The sequence below is a fragment of the Cryptomeria japonica genome, chromosome 8 (assembly GCF_030272615.1).
Source record: "Cryptomeria japonica chromosome 8, Sugi_1.0, whole genome shotgun sequence".
Lineage (NCBI taxonomy): Eukaryota > Viridiplantae > Streptophyta > Pinopsida > Cupressales > Cupressaceae > Cryptomeria > Cryptomeria japonica.
Window position 1 is genome coordinate 80,590,185 of NC_081412.1, and position 25,861 is coordinate 80,616,045.

The window sequence follows — 25,861 nt, forward strand, 5'->3', positions numbered from 1 at the left end:
TCTGTCATAAATCAGAATATTAAGATTGATCCTTGAGAAGAATTTCTTGGACTTATCATTTTTGTTAAGCCTGGGAGAGTCTTCTATATTGTTGCAACATTGTATAGTCTTAATCTTATGATCTTGGCAAGCATTCACTATCAAATTGTAAGCTGAACAGTAGTACTGCCAGCATTTCTTCTCATTTTCATTTCACGCTTGTTATTTACATTTAATTCCATTTCTAAGTTCTTAGCATCTCCACCATATGGTAGCTCCATTCCCACCTTGGGTTTGAAAGCACATGCTTGGTGTCGAGTTTTCCTTTCAGCAGTTGTAATTGTAAAGATCCTCTGACCATATGTTAGTCCATCTTAGGCACGTTCTTGGTTAGAGTTGCTTTCAGCATGCACTAAGATCCTTTGACCATATGTTAGTCCATTTTGGGCACATTCTTGGTTATAGTCACTTTCAGAATGCTTTAAGACCCTCTGGCCATATGCTCACGCCTTGCCCAACCCGGGATCTTGGTGTACATTCTTGGTTAGAGTTGTATTTCGCATCGTTTTGGTTTAAGTGCTAACCCTAATGAATGTGTGTTGCATTACTTTTTGTAATTGAAAAATTGAAAAAATTGGGCTGGGATATTTCAACTTATTAGCTCTTCTTCAAAATCCACTTCTCCTACTTCTTCATCAATATGATCATGAGAACCCATGTATGCAATCAGGATCAACCTCCAAGCATTTAAGCTCTTTTTTCCGAAGGAACCCCGCTCTGATACCAATTGCAAAGCACACAAGAAATACTAAGGGGGGGTGAATCAATATTTTGAACTTTTAAACACATGCAAAGTTGCAAACACATAAACAAAGAGATACAATAGATAGAGAAAACATCAACAAGGAGCACCAAATTTCATATGGAAAACCCTTTTGGGTAAAAACCAATAGCAAACCAATAGCTTCCATTCATGAAATAGGCACCAACCTAGGTTACATAAGTGAGCCTCAACTCATAGAGAGCACCAACTCTCCTCGAAGCACCAACTTTAGTTTTCACACAAACTCAAATCCACTGAAGCTTATTAATGCTTTTCATAATACACTGAGCACTTCAATCACCATACAAAACTTACACATATCCTGCTGAAATAGTTCTTGACTTCTTATCTGCAGCAAGTTGAAAAGACAACCAAAATATATCCCACAACAAAAATAAAGATAGTGATTAACAGCAAAAAAATAATCTTGAAAAGATTACCATGTAGCATACATGCTCGTCTCCATAAACTCTAAACAAGGAAGGAATGACAGAGGTATTTATCAATTACTTCAGAATTCAAAATAATTCCCTTTTTAATGTTGGCATTACACAGTTGTCGGCAAGAATAAGCCGCCCCACTCACAGTCAAACAAAGAATCTGTCATCGCTCAAAAAGGATAAATAAATTAATGTGCCATCAGGAATCAAAGTCTGAAACTATCAAAGTATACAAACACCTGCAGCCATCATACACTAAGAATAATACCATATTGCCTCACTAAATTACCACGTCCAATAGATGATATTTATTTCACCAAATAATAGCAAGGATAAAACATAATTGCCACTAATTAAGAAAATCGTTGACTAGCTTTGACATCAATGACAAAATATTCAACAACCTTGCCGAAGAGCACACAAATATACTGAGAGGGGGGGTCGGAGGTGTGAATCAGTATGATGCAACTTTTTACCAATTTAACACTTTATCAATCACAATAACATCATTTACTCAACATTAATAATTATGCACATGAGAAGAACACAATGACACATGATATTTATGTGGAAACCCTTACGGGAGAAAACCATGGCACAATGTTACTCATAAATAAAATCTTCTTACAACTTTGTAGGCACCAACCCACAAGAGACACCAACCCCCTTATTCATAGGAATCGACCCCCACAACTAAGCACCAACTTAGTGAGATACACCAATTTCTCCTTTGGGAAGCACCAACTTCCAAATCAGAACTAGGTTTCACCTTAAATGTTGCTTCTTCAACAAATGATGGACAATTACAAACTCCTTACAAAATATGTCTTCTTCAATGGATGACAAACTCCTATGCCTTCATAAAATCTTCTTCTTATTCAACCTATAATTACCTTCTTGAATAATCTTCATATATATGCCTTATTTCTTCATTGCTTCATCTTCTCAAATTGACATAATCTCCCTTTCACATATCTGATTATAATATCCTCACAATCCTTTCATAGAAATCTACATATATCTTTCTCAAAATCTGCCCTTCAAAGTATTTTGGCTTGTGTATGTATGATAGATATTCTTCTTCACACACCACACTTTATCTCAATCATGCACAATCTTGTTTTACAAACTGACCACATATATGGCAAAGCTTTCCTTCAAATCTTATCACAAGTAATATCAATATCTTCCTTCAAAAATCTGCTCATATCACTTTCTTGCAATCACACATATTTTCCTTTAAAATAAATCTAATTTATACTTCTTATTTCTCCACATATTCCTCATAGATATCTGTGCATATTCTTCATAATATCTACACATATTCCTCATGTATATCTGCACATATTTTTGCATTGACTTCTCTTCTATATCTGTATTAACACCTCTTCTAAGTGCAGATCTGCAGGTGTCTGATATATTTATTTTTTTCTCACTTACCATACTTCAAAATCATTTCACAATCTCTTTTTATATCCCCATATCAAGTGAAGAGACATAGCTTTACGGAAATATATCTCCCTTGAAAGAGACATGTCTTTCAAAAACTAATTGCTTGATTTCAATGCTTATTTATATTAATCTTAAATTGTTGCCTTTATTATGGATATATTGGAATCACTGCTTAATAAATAAACCTTTAGTCAATGTCTAATGATAATTGTTGTGACATTTTCACACATCACCCCATTGCAAATGGGGACCCCCACATTTTTCTTTCCTTAGGTGTTCTAGTGTTTTGTTTTAGCTTGTTGGTAGTTTCCTAGGGTTTAACCTTTGTCTATGAGGCATATGTCTTGTCTAGGTTAGGTATGTTGAGTGGTCCTTCCGGTGACTTAGGGTACACTACCTTGTCATGTGGTGTGGTCACATCAAGAAGATATGTTTCATGTTTGGGGTTCATGAATAGGCATCTAGACTAAGCAATGAGGTCAAAATGCACAAGGTTGCCAAATATTGTTAAAAGTTGCAAGATATTGTCATCAAGCAAGAAAGTTGCTAAGTTGTCAATGTTGCAAAATGTTGTCAGAGTTGTCAAAGTTGCATAGAAGATTTGGGAAATCCTAGCCTAAATACAAATGAACAGCAAAGTGAAGTCATCATTTCGGTCTTGAAAAGGAATCAATGGGGGTAACCGGTTAGAAGATGGAATGGAGTTGTCTACAGTTCCTCATTGGTTAAAGGAGAGAATAAGTAAGAAGGTAGTTCAAAAAGTTCAATCCATCAAGGATATAAATGATTTCTTTGTGATAATTATAGTTGGACTACTCACCGAAAACTCGGCAAGTAGTTTTTTGACTTTTACTCGCCATAAAAACCCACCAACGTTTTGGTGAGTTTTTCACCAGAACTCAGCAAGTTTCTATAAAAAACTCGGTTGCATTAAAAAAAGAGACCCAAACATGTCAAAAAATTATCTATTTTTTTTTTTCAAGCCAGTCTTATTCTCTTCATCAGAATATATACACGAAATATAACATTTAAGTATAAGAAAGGAAAAAGACATATTGGCAAGATGTTTGAGAGTGGTTTCAGATTTCTAGGAGTTATAATGCAAATTCTAGGTTTTGGAAGACCTTTTAAATTTTCAGTCAAATTTCAGTAATCAGTACGCTCCTATCAACATTCTCTCGCTCTCTCGATCTCACTCACTTTATCTGCCCCAAATTTTAGACCTATCTATCTCCCTACCACTCTTCCTCTATCCCCCTCTCTACCACTCTCCATCTCTCTCTCCTATCTCCCCCAATATCTAGACCTATCTCTCTACCCCTCTCTCACCCTCAAACCCCCACGAGGGGTGCTACACTCAACCTAATTTTATTTTGTAGATGCTTGGTGGCCAAGTTGGGGTGGTGTTGATGTGTTTTTTATGCACATGTGAACACAAAATAAAATACTGAAGTATCTTATCCTCTCTTGAACAAAGTTCCCGACTGTTGAAGATCTCGCCGAAGGATCAGTCGAGGCAACTCCAAGGTTCTGCTTTGTAGGATCTCTACGTGTGGCTAAGCTCTTTGTGGTATGATGTGATTTTGCTGGAATCACAAGGGGACTTACACTTGATGACTAAACGTCTGATTTGCTTTGAATATTGCTGGAACATAGGATTTCACTAGCCTAGACTTTTTTGAAAAAAAAGGAAAAAAGGATGAGGACGAGGGAAGGATCTAATTCTGACATTAAGAATGTAGGAGCAATGATTGATCTTTGATGAAATTCTAACTAAGTCTTGTTTTGATATCCCAGGACCATCTCCACAAGGTTAGTGCGATCTTCGGAGGAAAACTTTATGATGTTCAGATCATCGCTACAAGCATAGACATCATCAGGTTGATGCATATCAGTGAAGAAGCGACGATTAAAGTTAAGCTTAAACTGAATGATTCCAGTTGACTACACAAGGCAAGTCTGCAATCAACAAACTGCTAGTAGTATGGATATACGAATTTCACCATCAATCAAACACATTTCTTCCACTCATCTAATAACATGAAATCAAATTTGAGAAGTATAGAGACCATGCAAATTGTTGAATCGACCCATAGATTTCACCATTTCTTCAATGAAGTTTTACAAGTCTTTTACAACAACATCTTGGCAACAATCTTTGCCTTCTCTTTCTATTCTACTCTAATTGCTATACTATTAACTGACTTATTCACTATTTCTAACTATTCACCTTCTAACTCCTGTCTAACTATTATCAGCCTTTACAAAATGAGGAGCCAGGGCTTATATAGCGCCCTTAATACAATTCGATGGCTCAGATCAATTTTAGATCAATGGCTGAGATTTTACAATGAAAACCCTAATTAGGGTTTGTTACAACCAACTAAATTCTGACCAATGAAATAATTGCATTATTTGGACACGTCTTCTTTGGAATATTCGATCAATGGATAACCAAGGTAGGTACATCGAAATTTGTGCCATCTTTGATGAGTCAGGTACATTGAATCTGGACACGCTGAGGTGGACCAATCCGACTGGAGGAGTGATGACTGGGATGCCACCTTGTCTGACACTTGTAACTTGGTAGATATTCAATTTGATGATGCTAAGAAGCTAACTTTAGTTAACTCTTCTGAAACTGTCTGCTTCTCCAACTGACCCTTGCTCTGACCTCCTTTGTCTTTGATGTGCAGGATGGATGGTGTACCTTTCCTTGGAATGCTGGACTGGAAGATGTCGTCCCTGATGATGCTAGACTGGAGAAGGCCGTCCTTGTTGATGCTGGACTGGAGAAGGTCGTCCTTGTCTTGGTCTGGTCTTCTTTCATCTGCAAGACAAACCATAAGATGATTAAGGACACATAATATATTTATTCTAACATAGCATTTTATACCTTAAATCATCAATAAGAAGACATCAAAATGAAGCTTGCTCAAGATTTTCCCCAGGGACAGGCCCTATAAGAATTTCGCCCTGGACCCTCTGGAAGGGTAAGGAGCGAAATTTGCATTCCTGGCCAACTTGGACCTCTTTTCAACATTACCTCACAACCAGCTCCTCACCTGGGCCAAACAAGGTGAAAAATAGTAGTTTCAAAAGATTTCGCCCTGGACCCTCTGGAAGGGTCAAGAGCGAATTTTCATGGTTAGGCCTCAATTACTCCATTTTTTGACTTCAAAATCCTCCGGAAGGTGAGCATATGCTAGTTTTAGTCCAACAAAGTCTACGGATCCATCCTTTTAGTTTCTCACATGGGCAAATTAGGTGATAATGGGAATTTCGGTCTGGACCCTTTGGAAGGGTCAGGAGCGAAATTCCTTCTTTAGGCTTTATTTTGCACTTCCTTTACCTCAATTCACCCTACAAGGCAAGAATATCTCACTCCAACCTCACTCATGCCATAGGAAACAAAATCTTGTCCTGACACAATGGGGAAATAGTGATTTTGATGAATTTCGCTTTGGACCATTTGGAAGGGTCAGGAGCGAAATTCACTTTTTGCTTGCCTATTCACACTAAATTTCACTTTCTTCACTTCACTTCATTTGGACTCCCTCATATTGAATCCACTTCTCAACTTGACAACATTGGTTTGATCTTCACAAGGTCCAAAAAGGAGAATTCGCTCAAAAAACTAGCCAGGGACAGGACCTATCCAGAATTTCGCTCAGGCCCCTTTGGAAGGGTCAAGAGCGAAATTCCAATTTTAGCTCAAAATTTGCATCTTTGGTGATCAAATATCTTTCCAAGGCATTCCAAATAGCTTCTCTCACCCTAGTCCAGGCCTGACTTAGCACAAAATTTGGAGAAAAGGATGGTTTTAGTGTTTTTCGCTCTGGACCCTTTGGAAGGGTCAATAGCGAATTTCTTGTTTTGAGCTCATTTCTTCATATTTGATGACTCTTGGCAAATCAAGGACATGCCTAAGGACACCTCCAATCTTGATCCACACTAAACTTGGCATAAATTTGAGGGAAAATATAGGTTTTGTCTTGTAAATGTACTCTAAGACTGAAAATTTTATAAATTCTGGAAATTTTGAGAATAATTAGCAATATTGAGCATTTAATTATATCTTATAACTTAAGTTTCAACTTTGTTTCTATTTTTGCACACTATTTCACATGAAATAACAATTGCAAATTTTTTCCCATGTTTTTGAGTATCTTAGTGTTTTTTAATGTCATGTTTTTCCCATTTCAAACCCATGTAATTGAATTCCTTTTACACTTAGTTTGCTATGTCATATATATATATATATATCATGACTATATACAGATTTGGAAGAACAAACTCCATGCATCTAATTTGAATTGTAATGTTGAAATAACCTCCTGGTCTATAGTGTGATTCTGTGAACTAACTGTATGCTCAGCAGTTTTAATATCCTTTCTGTTCCTGTTAGAAGAACTAGCTCAATGCTTGCTACAAGTTTCTTAAATATTACAAAATGTTATCTTCTTTCGAAATATATATATATATATAAAGAGAGAGATCTTTCGAAAGAAGATAACATTTTGTAATATTTAAGAAACTTGTAGCAAGCATTGAGCTGGTTCTTCTAACAGTATATATATATATATATATATATATATAGAGAGAGAGAGAGAGAGAGAGAGAGAGAGAGAGAGAGCATTTTGTAATATTTAAGAAACTTGTAGCAAGCATTGAGCTGGTTCTTCTAACAGGAACAGAAAAGATATTAAAACTGCTGAGCATACAGTTAGTAGTAGTACACAAAATCACACTATAGACCAAGATGTTATTTCAACATTACAATTCAAATTGGATGCATGGAGTTTATTCTTCCAAATCTATATACAGTCATGAAATATATAAAACAGGAAGTAGTATGTGCCTATCATAACCCCTCTTTGGACATTGGATTATTGTGATCAAATAAATACGATAATTAAAACATTTATTAATTAACATTTAATAATATTGGAAAATTGTCTCATTTATGAGACTTCACAATTTTCCTCTGAAGTGAGAGGGTTGTCATAACCCCACATCCTGGTGATGTAATTAATAATAGATTTTGTGATTCTTCATCATAATAATAAATTATCATTTATTATGTAATTAATTATTGATGTTAATAGTAATATTAGTCATTCATTAATATAAAAATAATATTAATCATATCAATATTAAATATTATTTTAATACAATATCATACCCAAGAATGTCCAAGATTATTAAATGAATAACGGATTAGGGTATTAGAAGCAGTGTGATAATACGACAAGGTGGAAGTGGAACCGTTTGAGGATTAATAAATCTGAAGTCCATAATTATTACCGGTTAAACTCTTAACCATTAATCATCGGTTAATGAAGAGCCATGATTAGACAAATAATAAAGAGGCCCGATTAATGAAAGGATATGACTGTTCCAAATTAAGAGATGCACCTGATCAGCATTACACGATATTTAATGGAGGTTAACAGATTTGCAAGGGATATTAATAAGGGATTGGATCAGAACAGAACTGCTATTTAATTACAGGCAGTAGCATCTTTGTTCTTTGTGGTATGCACGGGAATGTGCTTAATATATATATTCATAATACATGGAGCTCGATATCATCATTATGTAGAATTTAATAAGCTTAATAATAATAATATAGTTTTAATAATAATAATAAAGCTGTAATTATAATTATTATATAGTGTTAATGATATTAGGTGGGAATATAACTCAGAAATTATTCTTTTAGATTGATCTTCAGCAGACTTATAAAGGAAATTCCCAGATAGGCAAATTACATAATATTAGCATAAGAGTGAAATATATGTAAAGCCAATATATAAGAACATAAGAATGGCAGACCAGATCTGTTATGTGTCAGATCTGTCTGCCACATTACTATATTTACTTATTTATGTATCTATATAATTAGAATGATCAATGAGGGATAACATAAAGATGGATAATAGTAAATATTAATATAATAATTATAGTTAATATTAATATAATAAAAAGTACTTATTAATTAGTAAATTAATAAATATTTATTAAATCACCAAAACAAAGTATTTATTAATTAATTGATAATAATAAGTATTTATTAATTAAAAATTAATAAATGCGTAAATGATTTATAAATAAAAAATAGGATTAATTATTTAGTATGGTAAGATAGCTAGTACTTGATAGGCTAAAGAAAAGGTAGAACATCCTAGGTTGGATTCATGTTAAGATAGTTTTGTCTCTTAATCGATTTAGTTAAGTTATAAATATATTGGAAATCGATTAATTACGGTTAAAACTGTCCTGAACCAAGTAGGCGACATACAGTGCCCATTAGAAATCTTCAGTAACAGCTTCCAAACCCTTAAGGTAATCCAGAAAACATCAGCATAGCAATATTGTGATTAAAATTCTTCTACAATTATTGCAACAAAACCATAGTGCCAGCTAATTATGAGATATAAATAAAGGATAATAAAAATATTTTCCCACATTGATTAACAAATCTTCCTTTGAATTTGGTAAGTCATTCAAAACCATTTGCTACTAATGTCCAAGACATCATACTACTATCAAAGTGTTTAGTTTCAAACCTCTTTGAGGAGGGATAAAGAAGTAATGATGTCTTTGGTGATATTTTTACAACCCACAAGATCAAGCAGGCACAATGAACCATGTAGTTGTTGCAGGAGAATTGTGACTCCAATATCTGTTAGCTTCTTGCAGCTAGAAAGATGTAAAATCTTTAATTTTCTACATCGAAATGCAAGTTCCCTGCAAATGTCCATGAGGATATCAGTATCGAAATAAAATTCAACTCAGTCAAATAATTAATAAATAAGACACTTTAAAATACTTTCCCACAATATAAAAAAATTGCAGGTTCATTGCTATCGATAAAAGAGTGTCCATGTTAGCAAAAGAAACAAAATACGAATAAGAAAAGCACTCAACATCTGATACAACTAATCTTGCATCAAAATATTAAACAACTAAAATACTAAGAATGAATTAATGCCCAATTCTATTAATGGTTCAGAGTACATACGATTTCCAAAGATGTTAAGAATATGAAGACAAAGAAGAAGTATATGCTATATATCTATGATAGCTTTAGAAACTTTGTTTCTAGAAGGCTCATTGTTTTCAAGGAAAACAAAATATACCAACAAAAGTCAAATCAATATTACAGCACATAGACTTCAAAATTCCTACTAAATCACATGTTTATGGCCATAGTTTTGTGCATCAAACTATGTTATTAATATAGGGGACTATCCTTACACATCCAAACACATGCTCTGTTACACTTGATAAAGGGTTACTCCACACAACATTCACACATTGCATAACAAAGAGAATAACACAAATTTGCAAGAAACAACATTCCTTATATTTCTCAATAAAATGAAATACAAATTCATCAATTATAAAATATTAGCCACTTAGGCTTTACAACTCTACAAGATGGAGCTATAGGCTTCACAACTCTACAAGATGAAGCTACAAGCTTTACTTCTCAAGCATTGTAAAGAAGGACTCAACTCTGAGTGCCTAACCATTAGCCCAAGCCTCCCTTTTATAGCACTCGTGTGCCCCTTCTAAATCCCATGCCCCCTCTTGGAGAGAAACACATGGCAATCAAGAAATGCAACACATAGCCCAATAGAAATCCCTAAACTTTCCCAAAAGGACATCTATAGAGGTGACTATTGAAATTCCCAAAATGAGTGCCTAGAAAGGTGCCCATTCCACTCTACCCTATCGTGACTCTTCACCTTCCAAATGTGGATGCAAAGATGGATATTTTACCTATTTTGCCTTGTAAACGATAAAAACATGTGTCCATTTATGAAAATTGCATTTCCCTTTAGACATAGACCACAAATAATCTAAGTTATCGGTTCGTGGGTTCAGGAAAAAAAAAATTTGCCTTTTGTGTTCGTGGGTTGGGTTCATCCGTATATATATATATATGCAAAATTTAAAGAAATATACAAAATTACAAATCTAAATACATTTAATAGTATGCTACTTCATCAATGATCAATGCCAAATGCCATTTCAATTGATAGTTCAGAATTTCAATAATATCATATTATGTCATATGCTCATATGCCATATAATAATATCAATGAAATATCCCCTGCAGTAGTGTGACTAAAAATACAAGGGATTTTGGCTAATAATCTGATTTTCCAATCTGTGTGTTATGCGGCTTTTGTATTTTGCGTGTTATGCTGTTCTGCTGTCTCAGAGTTTTCAGACATATCCAAAAGATATAAACCATACATATGCACCAAATAATGACTATTAATAACTTCTAATTGATAGAAAGATCACCTAGGATGATTATGCACTAATGCAAGATGTCATTGCGTTCATTTGGATACATAGACATATACATTGACATTTCATCGAACAATTGGCATAAATCCTTAGACAACATTCAACTGAGATTGCAACCTTATTTCAAAAGATAGTAATCCAACAGGTTCATACAATTAATGACCAAACTCTTGACATTCAGTACTCAGAATTTCTGAGAACATAAGGTAGCCACGAACATTACAACTGTCTAAAAAAGTACATAGGATGATGGACAAATGAACCTGATTTGGAGTCGCCCAGCTGGATAGGTGAAGAAGCAAGCAATATCTTGAATTATGAAGCCTCCAAACTGCCAAATCGGACTTGTCTCATCTTTGCCCCTGCTGCAATATGGATGGTCTGATAATTGATAATGATCAGCTGCTAACCATCGACCTCTTCTCCTCAAATGATCGCCTCCTTCCCTCAATCATCTTGCCCTTGCCAAATGCCATAACTGATGCATGAATGAATGTCTATAAGCAAAATCGTGGGGACTTAACAGTCTGATTCAACTTATCTTCAGATCTGATATAGATTCTGAATTCTTCTTATTACTCCCTTAAAACATTCCCAATAGGATCGCCTTGAAGTATGAATGTGGAAGCAAACAATTCCAAGTGTCTCGATACCTTCTTAGTGCCAAAATGATTTATTTGTCCAAATTGCCCCTGTTTCTGCATGTGAGTCCCCAAACAAATAATCTTCAACTCATTTGCTGCCTTTCAGACTTCTAACCTCATCAGCACACCCTTCCTAAGTGGCCGTCCCAATCTTGAAGAGATTCAATGCTCAATAATGAAGCAATGAACAAAATTGTGGAAGTTAGGATGACTGGACGATTTGCTTCAGACTGGTTTTTGACATGCATTCACTTCGAACCACCTCCAAGATGCTCCTACATGAATCGCCTAACTCCTCCCATAGTGCAGATGCAAGCATGGATCGGAATGAGCCCTTGGGATACAAAATCATGGTATTACATATGCTGATACAAGTCTGAAAAATGTCTGAGATGTAAACTCAGAAAATAGAAAGACATCTAACACCAAAAATTGCCTTCAATGATCTCCAAATTGAATTCCATCAAAATTGGCCCTTGGCCACCAATGAAGCTCAAGTGAAAGGACTGATTTGTCCTTCCCAACCACCATGAAGATGTAGCAAACTCATTAGCACAATGTGGAAGACTAAGTTATCTCCCACTCTCAGCTGCAACCCCTCGAAAGGTCTTCCACTCCCTCAGTTATGCTATCTATGGGAGTTTTCGCTCCCAAAGACAATATTCTGCAGACACTTCTCGGTTCCACAAAACCCAATCAAAAACCATATCAATAATCCAAGCTGCTTTGAAGCTTCAGTTAGATCCCCCTTTATACTTTTTTCATTCCATCTCTAGAAGCTTCTAGAAGTGACTTTATGATATAATATTTAATTAAGTCACTTTTATTAAATTAATGAAATATAAAGTCATCTTTTAATTTTTAATGTATTTGATAACTTTATAAATAATTAACTTAATATTATTAATTAAGATATCCATGAAAAATAATAATAATTTGGACAACTTAACTAATTAAATTAACTAATTAATTCCTCTCCAAAAATGGGGACATTACAATCAATGAATCATAGATTCATATATGTCCAAGTTCACAATTCAAATGAAAATCATTACAATTACAAAATTGACAATCAAAAATAATAATTGTCTTCTATATCCAATGTTCATCAATCATCAAAAGGATCTAGATCAAGTTCATCATCATTTGCTCCAAGTTCAAATTCAAAATCATTTGAACCCAAATAAGTGCCACTCCCACTAGCTCAGTCAGTTGTAGGTATCTCATCATCATCATTTAAAGTGACTCTAACCAAATCATCAACAATTGCATCCAAGTTGGTACACTCAAGGGTTACATCCTAAAGCTTCATTGCCCCTTCCTTGTATTATTTTCCCTTATGTGTTAGAAGACACAAACTGGAATGAATGTAAACCAAGTCTTCTACTCTTTTTGAAGCCAACCAGTTACGCTCCACTGAGTGGATAAAGGAGTATGTAATCCAATTCTGTTCAGCAACGGAAGAACTTGCAACCTGTTGAAATTGGAGAGAAAACCAACAAAACTTAAAATTAAAAAAATGCAAAATAAATTAAAGAATGTTAAAAACTTAAAAGCTAAAGTCTACAATACAAATGCTAATATTTAAAAGTTAAAAAACTTACTTGTGATAGTATCTTGATTGCAAGAGGTTGGAGGAACATATAATCTCGACCATGGAGGTACAACCATGTAACTCCATCCATTTTGGAATGGTCATTAATGGCACAAGGACTATGATTTCTTCCTGAGATAAACAAACCAAACTCTTTCCTAACATTTTCACACATCGCCCCATTGCAAATGGGGACCCCCTTTTTTTAGGCCTTCTCAGTCTTTTGCTTTTGGTTTTTGGGTCTTTTCACGGCAGTCTCATCAGTTTGCAAGTGTTTGGGGGTCAGTTCGATCAAGGCTATAGCTCGTTTGAGCAAATTTGGCTAAGTTTGGAGCCTGTTCTGTCCATTTTAGGGTTTTGCCCTTCAAACTTGAATTTGAGGCCTTTCCTTTAGGGATTTCGAAAAAATGAACGTTGCTTTGGTATCAAGACCCTTTAAGGAACCTACATGTGAAATTTGAGTGAATTCTGAGCAACTTTCTATTTTTACAAAGTTCCTATTTTTTAGGGATTTCACCTCTCAGATTGGTCTAATTTTGCCAAAAATCAAACTTACTTTTTTCGTAAGTGTCTTTACGTCCTATTTTGCCCTAACCCTAACATTTTGAAACACTTACTATTTTGGGAAAGTCTATTTTGGCAGGCTCTTCACAGGCACACACTAAAGACTGCACATTCCCGAAGAATTGTCTAAATCCAGAAAGTTGGAAAAAGCAGGTTACTGATCAAAAAATGGCTAAGTGTGGACTCCCATTCCAAAGTGGAAAGCACTGAAAATCCTCTAAGGCACGGAAATCCACTTCAATTCCAAATATGGCATCCCAACCTGGCGATTGATCAAAAATGACTAAGTCAGGCAAGAAATTAAGAAATCCTTTACATTGGCAAAAAGGGCATCCAAGTCAGGAGTGAGTGCAGAATTGAGGCCAGGAAGGAAAATCAAGAAAATCCAAAATTCCTTGACCATGTGGAAATAGAGCTCATGTTGGGAGTTGGGTGCTAAATTGGGGTGGTGGAGCCCCAAAATTCCATGACCATGCCTAATTAGCACCCAAGTTGGTAAAGGGGCACCAAAATGGGGGTGTGGAGGAATTTTCTTCCACACCCAAAATTCCTCTGTCACGTCCCAAAATCCGCCAAGTCAGGATAAAGCATAGTGCCAAAACCAAGGAGGCATGGAAAAGTCACCAAGGCCAAAGATTCCTCCATGATAGCAATTTAACGCCCAAGTCAGGAGATGGGCACAAATCCCAAGGGGTCAAGGAAAAACAAGAGTGAAAATTCCTTCATTTAGTGGAATCCATGCCCAAGGAAGAAAGATGAATTCCATGGCAGGAAAATTGAAGGTCAAGTATGAACTGAACAGGAAAATTCCCCTCAGGAAAAGTTTTGAAAAATCCATTTTTAAGCATCAAAACTCATCTGAATTTCAAAAAAAAAATCAGATTTGGATTCGTGAGAGAATTTTCTCTCTCCTAAACCCTGCAACTCAAATTTGGAAATAATTCCTAAAAATAGGAGATATGAAAAATTGGTCAAAAAGCTCCCTATGGACATGATGAATTCAAAGAGCACAAAAAATTTCTTCCTCAAAGAACAAATTTCCAGAATTTCTTCTCCAGTTCCAAAATGTGCCCAAGGTTGAAAGCAAGACGTAAAAATCAAGGTTCAAGAAGAAAGGTTTACAATTTAAAAATATTCCTTCCTCAGGGAAGAATTGCGCCCAAGACGAAGAAATTCCAGGAAGGTAAAAGTTTGGCTAAGTGCTGGAAATTTGGCTAAGTGCTGGAAATTCCCTTATTCAGGATAGATTTCCAAAAAAGGTGAAAATTTAGCTAAGTGTTGGAAATTCCCTGCTCCAAGACATAATTCGAGGAAAGTGAAAAATTGACTAAGTTTTGGAAATTCCTTCCTTCAAGACATAATTCTTGGAAAATGTGAAATTTCGCTAAGGATTGAAGAAATTCCTTCCTCAGGGGTAAAGTAGAATCAAGGTCAAGACAGGGCGCCAAATGGACGGTGCTACTAAAAATTGAAAAAACTTGAAAATTTCCTCCATGATGGCAATCTAGCGCCCAAGTGTGTGGAGTGACGACAAAACAAGGAAGGTAAAGAATTTCCTTCCAAAGGAGAATTCCTTCACAACATGAATTCCACGACCACTATGAATTGAAGGTAAAAAAAAAAATTCTAAGGCAAGGAAGGAATCAAGGATGAACTGAACAAGAAAATCCCCAGGGGAAAAATCTTGAAAAATCCATTTTCGAGCATCGAAAATCATCAACATTTCAAAACGATGATAGATAAGGGGGAAGAATAAATGGGACTATGAATGTGAGGCCACCAAAATTCTTCATCATATCAAGAATTATCCTAATGAGTTCAAAGACCGAGTTTCCTTGATGATTACTTGAAATTAATTGAAGTGGAGCATCCAAGCAAAAACAAATCAAGATCAAGAATGAATGATGGTGTAATGTCCCCTAATCGGATTTGGTCTAATTTAACCATAATCAATCTATTTTCAAAATACTAATGACTTAAACTAACTTGATTAAGAATCAAGTCTATTTTACACGAGTCAAATCTGTGATATTTGATCTTTCTTTAGTCTATCAAGTACTTGCTAACTTACCATATTAAATAACCAATCTTATTCTGATTCATATAAATCCTTTACGCATTTATTAATTACTATTTGTATAAATTATTGCATGATATTACAAAGTAATTTCTAAAGTATTATGTAACCTTAACTATTTTATTAATATCTATTATTATCAATATTTATATTTACGCATCATTATATTACTCTTATTCTGATTTGAGTATATATATGAACTAAATAGTATTATCAATTATTTATGGATTACTAGTATCCTTTTATATTATTACTATACAACTAAATAGTATTACCAATTATTTATGGATTTACTAGTATCCTTTTATATTATTACTGTACTATTACCACATAAACAATCCTAATTAGTAATGTGTTTAGGGGCTGATATTGGCAGACAGATCTGACGCATGTCAAATCTGGTCTGCCACTGACTTGATATCCTTATTAAATATATTGCACTCTATGTTAATATTTTCATTAATATTAACCACTGCATGGAAACATTATTTCATACAGTAAAAGTATATCCCCACGCATACCATCAAGGTCAATACTATTCTGATGTGTTCTGATCGATGGTTCCCCATCATATGTATCCCCTTTGTAAATTTGTCTTTGAATTATTTATTCTCTTTATAATTTATATACACATTGGCTGGTGTATGTACGTTAGATCCTCCTCTCCCATACCATAATTACTATATCACTCCTTAACTGATCTTGATGTATACATAATGATTGACTGTGTCTGATTCACAATAATGTCTGACACTGATTTGCATAGAGGCTATGTGCTCAAAGAGCAGATCAACCTTGGATATGTATAGCAGAAGAAAATGTTCGATGCCCCTTGCTTGAGAGATTGTGAATGGCTTCTTATATCTTGGAATAGGAATGATAAGTCATGTTACCAAAGGACATGTCTTATGACCATTCATTATCACTGCACCTTTGCATGATTATCGATTAAACTTAATCTGATCTTTTCAATATGAACGATCTTCAACTAGTAATCGCTGTTTACTTATCATGCCTCTTTAATCATTTTTTCATAACAATTCAGTTCTTTCAACTTAATCGAACCCTTCCTCTAATTAGAGTTTGCTAATAACTAATTAATCTTCTTTATTAAATCTATAGTCAGTGCTAACTTACTTAGTCGATACTCCTTTGCTTTGACTTAGTCATTAACATATCGTTCCTTAATATACAAATCGGTACAGAACACATTGATAATGATTATTTTAATCGCTGTCTCCATTTGCTGATCATTATCCACAATTTCTCCAAGTTGCTGTCTAGGGATCGATTCTTGTCAGCAATTGGTCTGAGCAATACTATCCTTTCCGTAGGATGCACTGAGCTTATGTCTGGCCTTTGGCTACGGCGTCAGTGAAGAAACTATTCCTTGTCGACTTAATATGTTTACTGTCACTTATCACCAGTTATCGTGGATGTTGTCCATGTCTTATGTCTTAATTATTATGTGTGTCTTATTCGAATTACTAATTTATTAATCTTAATTAATATCATTAATGATTATTTCCTCATATCTTTGATGACCGCTACCTTATTGCATTATAATTGTTTGGTAGTTATTATATAAATAATAATCATATATAACAATAATAATAAATAATAATCATAACAAATAATAATAAACATTAATAATTATATATTAGAGGAAAATCGTGAAGTCTCATAAATGAGACGATTTTCCAATATTATTAAATGTTAATTAATAAATGTTTTAATTATCGTATTTATTTAATCCAATGTCCAAGGAGGGGTTATGACAGATGGTTTTGATCTTATACGTAAGACAAAAAAAGAAGATAAGCACTACAATAGTTTCAAATCGGAATATGAAAAACATGTCTCAATGCAAAGTACAGTTGAACTGGAATTTCCTGATAAACGACAAGAGAATGCCTAAGCCAAAAATAATGATGAAGATGAATTTTCAGGAGCATCTGCAAAAGAAGAGGGGTACACAAGTCTTCATGAGAGTAATGAAATGGAAACAAACGGGTGCACAAAAATCTTTGACAAGGATTCAGTAGAAAGGTTGCTGATTTGAAGCCTATTGAAATTATCAATTCAGCAAGGGTTGATGATACATCGCTTCAGCATTGTGTTGCCATGTCATCTATTCAAGGAATTTCCAAGGCAAGAATCAGAAAGGTGGTTAATTTTGAAAGCCATGTTGCTCCTATAAATAAAGACAATTTAGAAAACTTGTCGTGTGGAGCGCAAATGCACTTTGCAAAATAATACAAAGGCCTAAACAAGCGCAAGAATTGACGAAACAGCTCTTAGCCACAGAAGATAAAGCGGTACATGTTTTAACAGAGTTGACAGCACACCCAGATATATTGAAGCATTGTTTGGAAGGATCAAGTTAAGGAGCGATAGTCAGACATTGAGGGTGGAGCCACTCTTGAAAACTTGCCAAAAATCAAAGACATATTGGAGATAATGAAATTAGAATACCTTAAATTGATCATAAACAAAGACCTCGCTATCAATTTCGCAGAAGAGACCTTAAGTGCATTGACAGAAAAGGAGAAAGAGATTCATGACCTCAACCTAGAGCAAAGTTTATGATGCCGGAGCATCCAGGAGGGCAAATGAACAAAGGAGGACACCAAGGACTAAGGAGAGTGATATGACATCACTAGAGGTCAATTGGAATGTTTTGAAGCCTATAATGGCCTATTGTAATGTTGAATTCAATAAATTATGTAAAAATCCTAAAGGTCCTGATAAAGGCCTAAGGACCAAAATGCAATGTAATAAGATGATGGAGTCTAGATAGGTTGGATAGGAGTTTATTGTGATTTAATGATCTTATTATGTCAAAATAAGTTGAATGGGATAGGTTTTAGTTGATTAAAAGTATTAGAAATAAAGTTGAAAATTCAAATTTTGAATTTCAACAACTAGTTCCAGTTTTGGTGAGAAATAAGTTTTAGAGTTGTTTTGACATTTTAATCACTTGGATTAGTTGGAGATTGGTTGGAGTTGGTTGGGGAAGGTCTTATAAAGTCTCTAAAGTAATTTTTGTGTGGTTGGATGATGCTGGTATGGACTTGTACGGACTGTCTCAGAAAATTAATTAAAAAACTCTTTATTTGCTGTCAAATCCTTGTTTTTTCATGCTTTCTTTGCATTGAAAGGCTAAGGGATCATCATTGCTGTACATTGGGGGTTTATTGGTTATTCCTTTGATGTATTGAGTGCATTTTTGAAGTCTTGAAAGTATCATATTTTTATTTATTGCTGACTGTCCCAGAAAAGACAGTGATTTTTTCACTAATTTGTGAATTTCCAAGCATGTAAGGATCCATCCTATGAATGTACAGGTCTGATTCTCATAGGATGGATGCCAAATAACATGTACAATAGTTTACTAACCCATGATTGACAGGAAGGAGTGAAGAGTGCAGGTGTACACCATGAAAGTTACATGAAAGTTGAAGAAAAGTGACTGGAAATGAGTGAAAATGAAGGCTAGAGTGTAGCAGCAGAGAATCTAATTGAACAAGGGGGGTATTTTATGCATTGAAGTGTCTAGACACACCATTTTAAAGGTGTTTGAACTTTGGTTGAGCCTTGGAAGTGATTGGAAGTGATATTTCTAGAAAGCCCTAGGGAAAAGGGTGATTTAGTGAGGTTTTTTGGTGTTTGGGTATCTAGGAGTGCAACCAAGACCTAAGACCTGAAAAATCCTTGGTTTGGGAACATAATAAGAGACTGTAAAAAAGGGTTTAATGTGGTGTTAAGTTTTGTTGGTACTTCCTTTGTAAAGTGGGTGGTTTTTAAGGCTAAAAAGGGGCACATTTGAGGACAGCAAAGGGTCCGTCCAAAACAACCTATATTGATTTTCTGATATGTTTTGTAACATCCAAATGGGTGTCTAAATATGTAATTTGTTTGTCAAGTGTTTTGGGATGATTTGGAGAAAAGTTGAAAATACCCGATTTGGAGGCTACAAGGAATAGAGCCTAGAAGAGCAAGTTTGGTTTATGAGTTTGAGTCTGAGTTTGGGGGTGTGTAGAACCTTGTCTTATGGTGTTTGGGATGTGTTAAGACCAATAGAGGTGTTGGAACAAACCATTTTGATTTTATCCTTGGTTGGGTGTGTTGAGTTGAGTTTGGTTTTGAATCACCTAGCATGTAGAGGATCCTTTGATGTGTCTCCTTGAGTTGATTTAATCCTTAGGGAGAGTTCCAGAGTTGATCTCTCTGCATCAGTTTATCTCACTTCTCACTCTACAAAGCTAAAAATTAGATGGTTGTTGCAGCAATGCTCCAAAAACAAGAATTAGAAGTAAGAGAAAAGGAAATCAAGCAAACAGTCAAAGGAGTTACTAAGCTTCAAAAAGAAAAATTTGACTTAAACTTCTCTTGGAAGCATGAAGAAAAATGTGGGTGTGATGAAATACTACACAATGAATTATGTAGTCCTAGTACGTTGAACATTCAACATGTTGATAGCACTTGGGAAGTGTTAGTGTTTGGTAGCTTCAGGAGATATTTTTCTCTCTAATATAATTAAATGATGAATTATCAAGGCAGGTCGGCCTTCTTCATTTTTTTTATGTTTCATACTATAACTTTCTTCTAGGGCTGACCTAGACAGGAGGCCGCCCTAGACATGTATATAAGCAAGGTGTTGCTTGCTCATTTGATTCATTTTTTGTTATTCAAGTTCGCACTCTTCAAAGAAGAAGTTCACCCCTCCAGCAGCAAATCGCCATTCTTATAGCAGCAGATCAAATTTCTTGAGAAGCATATTTATGTGTATTCTTGCGCCAAGGAAAGGCACCATTATTCACTATATTCGACCTTGTGTTGGGTCTGATTTGCAAAGCAGATTTCTGCTCTTATTCATACTATATATAAGAGATATATTTTGTTGGGTTTTTCTCTCTCTCGAGGAGGGTTTTCCCAAGGTAAACATCGTGTTCATTGTCTTATGTGTTGTTGTATTTCTGCTTATTTCATTTTTGATCCTAAAACTAACATGGTATCAAAACAGGTTCAGAGATCGGATCAGATTTAATTAAGCAAATTCTCTATGAAGTTCATTTTGAAAGGCATTGAATCTTATGTAGTCTACTAGCATGGAACTCAAGGGGAGACGTCTGTATTGGAGGTGGATAAGTGGAAAAGATTGAGCATCTAGGGCCTGAACATTCACGTCTACTGCGAAGCTCTTATCTTATCATACAACACCATGTGAGCCTATAAGATCCATTGACAAAATATACAATCAACTCCTAAGGCTGCAGACAATATACATCATCAAGAATTGCAAAGGACACACAGATCTGAGTATAGCGACTATCATTTGGAGTGACTACTGATTTGCTCGTGGTTGCATAGCCTCCGGCTCTCGCTACTCACCAATCGGAGCCTTTCTCCACCTACAGATACTGAGTACTAGTGGCACCATTTGGAACGGAATTAGGACCTCAGAAGGAAGAAAAATTTGCACATGCTGGCAAGACTATATCTAGCGAATAGAACTTCGATGAAACCAAGCAGATTATTGTCCAAGGCGTCATTTGCAATATACGCATAAGTATTTCATTCAAAATGTTTGATCACTGCTTGGATTGTTTGAGGGTTATTCCTAGCGATACAAAATATATTGGTGCTTCTATTCATATCTTATGATACGGAATTTTTGTTGTTTGTACATTCACCGTCTCAACAGAAGTTTGTTGTTCCTATATTGGGGGCATCTGGAGCAGATCTAAATCTTTAGGTCAAAGATCAAGAAAGAACAATTGGTGGACTGAGAGGAAGATAAGACAATAAAGAGATAAGTATTTCATACCCTTGAATAATGTTCATAAATTTTTTATGTAGTTATTTGGAATAGTGAATCATTTATGCTTCTAGCATTGGTATTTCGCTTTGAGATAGGTTGATTCTATGAACTATTAGTAATCTCTCTAAAGATGCTTCCAGGACAGATTGAGGAGCATAAGGATGATGAGAGATTGCATTCAAAGGAAGAAGAGCTTGATGCATCCTGTGAGGAAGTCACGCAAACTGAAGAATGGAGACACAGCTTGCTGCCATGGGGCTGAGTTGGTGGCACATAACTAGAGACATCTCTCAGAGAGGAAGAACCTATTCAGATTGTCATTGTGATCAGTTTCTTCAAAGAGGAGGATTTAACATTCAGAGAGAGTCTGACAAACCAACAGAGGCAACCTTGGACGCGGTGATCAGGAGGTTGATGCAAGTACTTGGAACTTCAAAGGGAGTCACATCATCATGAAGATTCCTTGTAGTGTATATTTCTCTGAGGTGGAGAAATGTGAGGTGAAAGCCCTTGTAGTGTATATTTCTCTAGGACGAAGAAATATGAGGTGAAAGCCCTTGTAGTGTATATTTCTCCGAGATGGAGAAATATGAGCTGCAAGCCCTTGTTCATCTCTGAGACTAAGATGAGACGTCATGTTGACAGACTCCATGACGACATCACATTGAGAGACTCCGTGATGGACACTTGTGCACATGTTTTCTTTCCACACATGGGAGTAGCCATGGTGGATGTCGTGTTGAGAGACTCCATGACAACGTCACGTTGAGAGAATCCATGATGAACCTTAGAGCTTTCCACAAATGGATGTAGCCATTGTGGGCGTCATGTTGAGAGACTCCATGACGTAAGTATCTGGAAAAATACCTCCCTAGCTAAGAGGGAGTGTTAGTGTTTGGCAGCTTCGGGAGATATTTTTCTCTCTAATATAATTAAATGATGAATTATCAAGGCAGGTCGGCCTTCTTCATTTTTTTTATGTTTCATAATATTACTTTCTTCTAGGGCCGACCTAGAGAGGAGGCCGCCCTAGACAAATATATAAGCAAGGTGTTGCTTGCTCATTTGATTCATTATTTATTATTCAAGTTCACATTCTTCAAAGAAGAAGTTCACCCCTCCAGCGATAGATAAGATTAGATTTCTTCAAGAAGCATATTTATGTGTATTCTTGCACCAAGGGAAGGCATCATTACTCACTATATTTGACCTTGTGTTGGGTTCGTTCGTACAAAAACATATAAAAATAAAAATATATACATATATGCAGCAGCAAAAATATACAAATGGGATTTGACATCTAATTCTAAATCAAGTTTTGAATATCAATCTATGCAAGCATTGAAATCATTTTCTATTGGATTGAACTCTTCATCTTCTTGTGTCAAATCAACTCTAGGAAAGAATATAGGCTATGTAGGTCCACAATTTTATTTGAGTTACTACCTTATACTCCATTATTTTGTGTAGATTTGATGGAATTGTTAGAATTGTTCATGTTTTACAACATTTGAAGAAGTATTTGTGTTGTTTTGCTCTTGTTGTTTTGCCATTTGTTCCTAGCTATGTGCTATTTGTTGTATTTGCATGAAGGCTCTCCAATCCTCATCCCACTCCAGCATCTTCTTACCCCTACCTTCAATTCCAGACTCTAACTATCGTGACTCATCTTCTAGCTTCTTTCCAAGGCCCATGCTTAGCTGCATACACAACACACTCAAAAGGCTGGCAAGTTTGTTGTCTCTAATAGCAATGTAATAACCCTAGGCTTTCTGTTAATTACCCTAACCCATTAGAGCTTACATAGCCACACACCTAGTTTGAAGAGAAAATGACATGACAGTGAATAGCTGTTTGTAATGAATTAAACACACATGAAACACAACTATAATAGATTTAAATTATAAATAGTTCAAAATCTGATTCAAATTTGTTATCCATGCACCTAGTATAGGGTGAGTGATATCACTATTCTTTTCACTATTCTAAGTCTGGCTAATGGATGATGTTGAGTGTTATGGCAGGTGATAGAAACTCCGCCCAAGATGCTAGTGATGGAGGAGTCTTCAAAGACCGCTATGCCATGTGGAGAGGTTATAAAACTCCGCCCTATGGGATGAAGGTCATCAAAAGTCCGCCTTGAGGAGGTAGTCAATAGTCCACCATGTTGGAGGGACCACCAAAGTCCGCCCATGGTAAAGTGAAGAAACTTCGCGCCATGGAGAGATGTCTAAACTTTGCCCAAGCTATGGGGGATGCCCAAAGTCTGCCCATTTTGAAGTGAAGAAAGTCTGCCCATGGAGAGCACATTCCAAACTCTGCCATTGGTTGATATGCCTTCAAAGTCCACCATCCTTGATGACTTCCAAAGTCCGCCATCCTTGGTGATAGACCAAAAGTCCGCCCTTGGAGATGCCTTTCAAAGTCCACCTTGGTGATGACGCCATAAGGTGCTTCAAAAACTCCACCTTGCTTGAGGTAGACTCAAACTCTGCCCTTGGAGATGCCTTCCAAAGTCCACCCATGATAGTGTTCAAGCCTCTTAAGGCCTCCCAAAACTCCGCCTTAGAGGTTGTCTCTCTAAACTCCGCCCTATGGGATAATACCTTCAAAGTCCGCCTTGAGGAGGTAGACTAAAACTCCGCCCTATGAAAGATCCCTGATAGATCTTTGCTGTTAACCTGCTGTAATTTTTTATTTTTAATTTTGTTTTCCTGTTTATTTAAGTTTTTCTTACAGAACTAGATAGAAGTGCAAAAAGGGTTGTTTGTTTTTGTGTTTTTGATTGTTTTATAGCATAGGAAGGAATAGATAACAGCAAATATGAAGCAATACTGAAATAAATGAGGTATACAGCAAAAGTCAGAATTATTGCAAATCGTACCAGGCAGATTTGTCTGAATTACAAAGCCAAACAATGAATCCAATGTATTTCCCAAGCTCTCATACAAATTCGAAGTCAAACTGGAAGATGAAGAATGTTCTCCAACCCCACATACACTGGAAGTGAATACAAGCAATACCCTATACACCACGTGGTGTATTTGCTGCAAATGGCATTCCTCCAGCTGCAATGAACCACGTCTCCACTGGAAAGATGGTAGGCTACGCTGAAACCCTACTGAGAATTGATGCCTCTGTCCTTAATCACCACGCACAATGCCTTATAAGTCCGGTGCCAAAGATTGCTGAGGGCTACATCCCAGCCAATCCTAATCCTGGGGTTTGCGTCCCAGTCTAGAAATCGCTCTCCAGAGCAAATTCATACAAGTTGTCAAATATGCAAAAGATAATCATAGAATGAAGCTCCTATCCCCTTATAACCCCTCTCAATTGCAAATCGAACCCTAATTGTCTCCAAGTGGCGTGGTCTAGTGGAAATGTTATAATTTCTTATTTTAAAGTGGTCATGTTACTAGAAAATGACCTTTTTCCCCATAGACAGAAATCCGCTCACTGAATTGCCCTGAGACCAAAGAGAAAGATTTAAAGAATTTCAAGATCTTTCCAACGAGCTATCACACAATAGGATGCGCATCCAGATGAGGCCAAAAATCCCCTTATTACTCCAAAATGTCTAACAACTTAGCCTTATTTAATTATTAAACGCTAACTTAGGAAATATTAAAAATATAACCCAAATAGCCACAAAATGCCCAACTGACATTACAAACCCTAAAATCATCCTGTCACCTGTCTGTGACTGAAGTCGGAAACCAAGGATTCACTGGTAGTCTCATCCCTAAAATCTAGGGATGCTCCTAAAATTTAGGAAACAAGCCCAATCTCTCTAAAACTGAACCCAAAGAGGCATCTCATGGAGACCCAACCTTGGGCATGATCAAACCTCCTAAAAAGTAGGAACTGCCTCCTAAAAACAAGGAATGTCTCCCAACTGATCAATAACTGCTAGAACACCAAGTCTCCAACACTGAATAACCAAACCGGGTCTCTGTCCAACCCTGTCAGCCTACAAGACCCCATAATAAGCTGACTCACATGTCTCTGCTAGACTGAGCTAGAGTGGGGACATGACACCCTATGCATTGAAGGCATCAAAGTCCACCCTCATGAGAAAAAAAAAAAGTCTGCCTTGGTAAGAGCCTAACAAAGTGAGCATGAGAAAGTCCGCCATA

At 35.9% G+C, this 25,861-nt stretch overlaps 1 protein-coding gene across 3 annotated transcripts in view; it reads right to left on the reverse strand.

The window, feature by feature from the left end:
• Positions 1-25,861, reverse strand: part of LOC131038433 (EIN3-binding F-box protein 1) — a 212,784-nt gene that overhangs the window by 27,965 nt on the left and 158,958 nt on the right. For 2 of the 3 annotated variants that reach the window (XR_009104473.2, XM_057970872.2), the window contains exon 7: positions 9,267-9,447. Coding sequence is in view for 2 of the 3 variants with exons in the window: in XM_057970872.2 (XP_057826855.2) it covers positions 9,267-9,447 (181 nt within the window). In the remaining variant the exon portion in view is untranslated. Of the gene's footprint in view, positions 1-9,266; positions 9,448-12,737; positions 13,141-25,861 lie in introns of those variants that run through there. The other variant, XM_057970873.2, reaches the window with a different exon arrangement.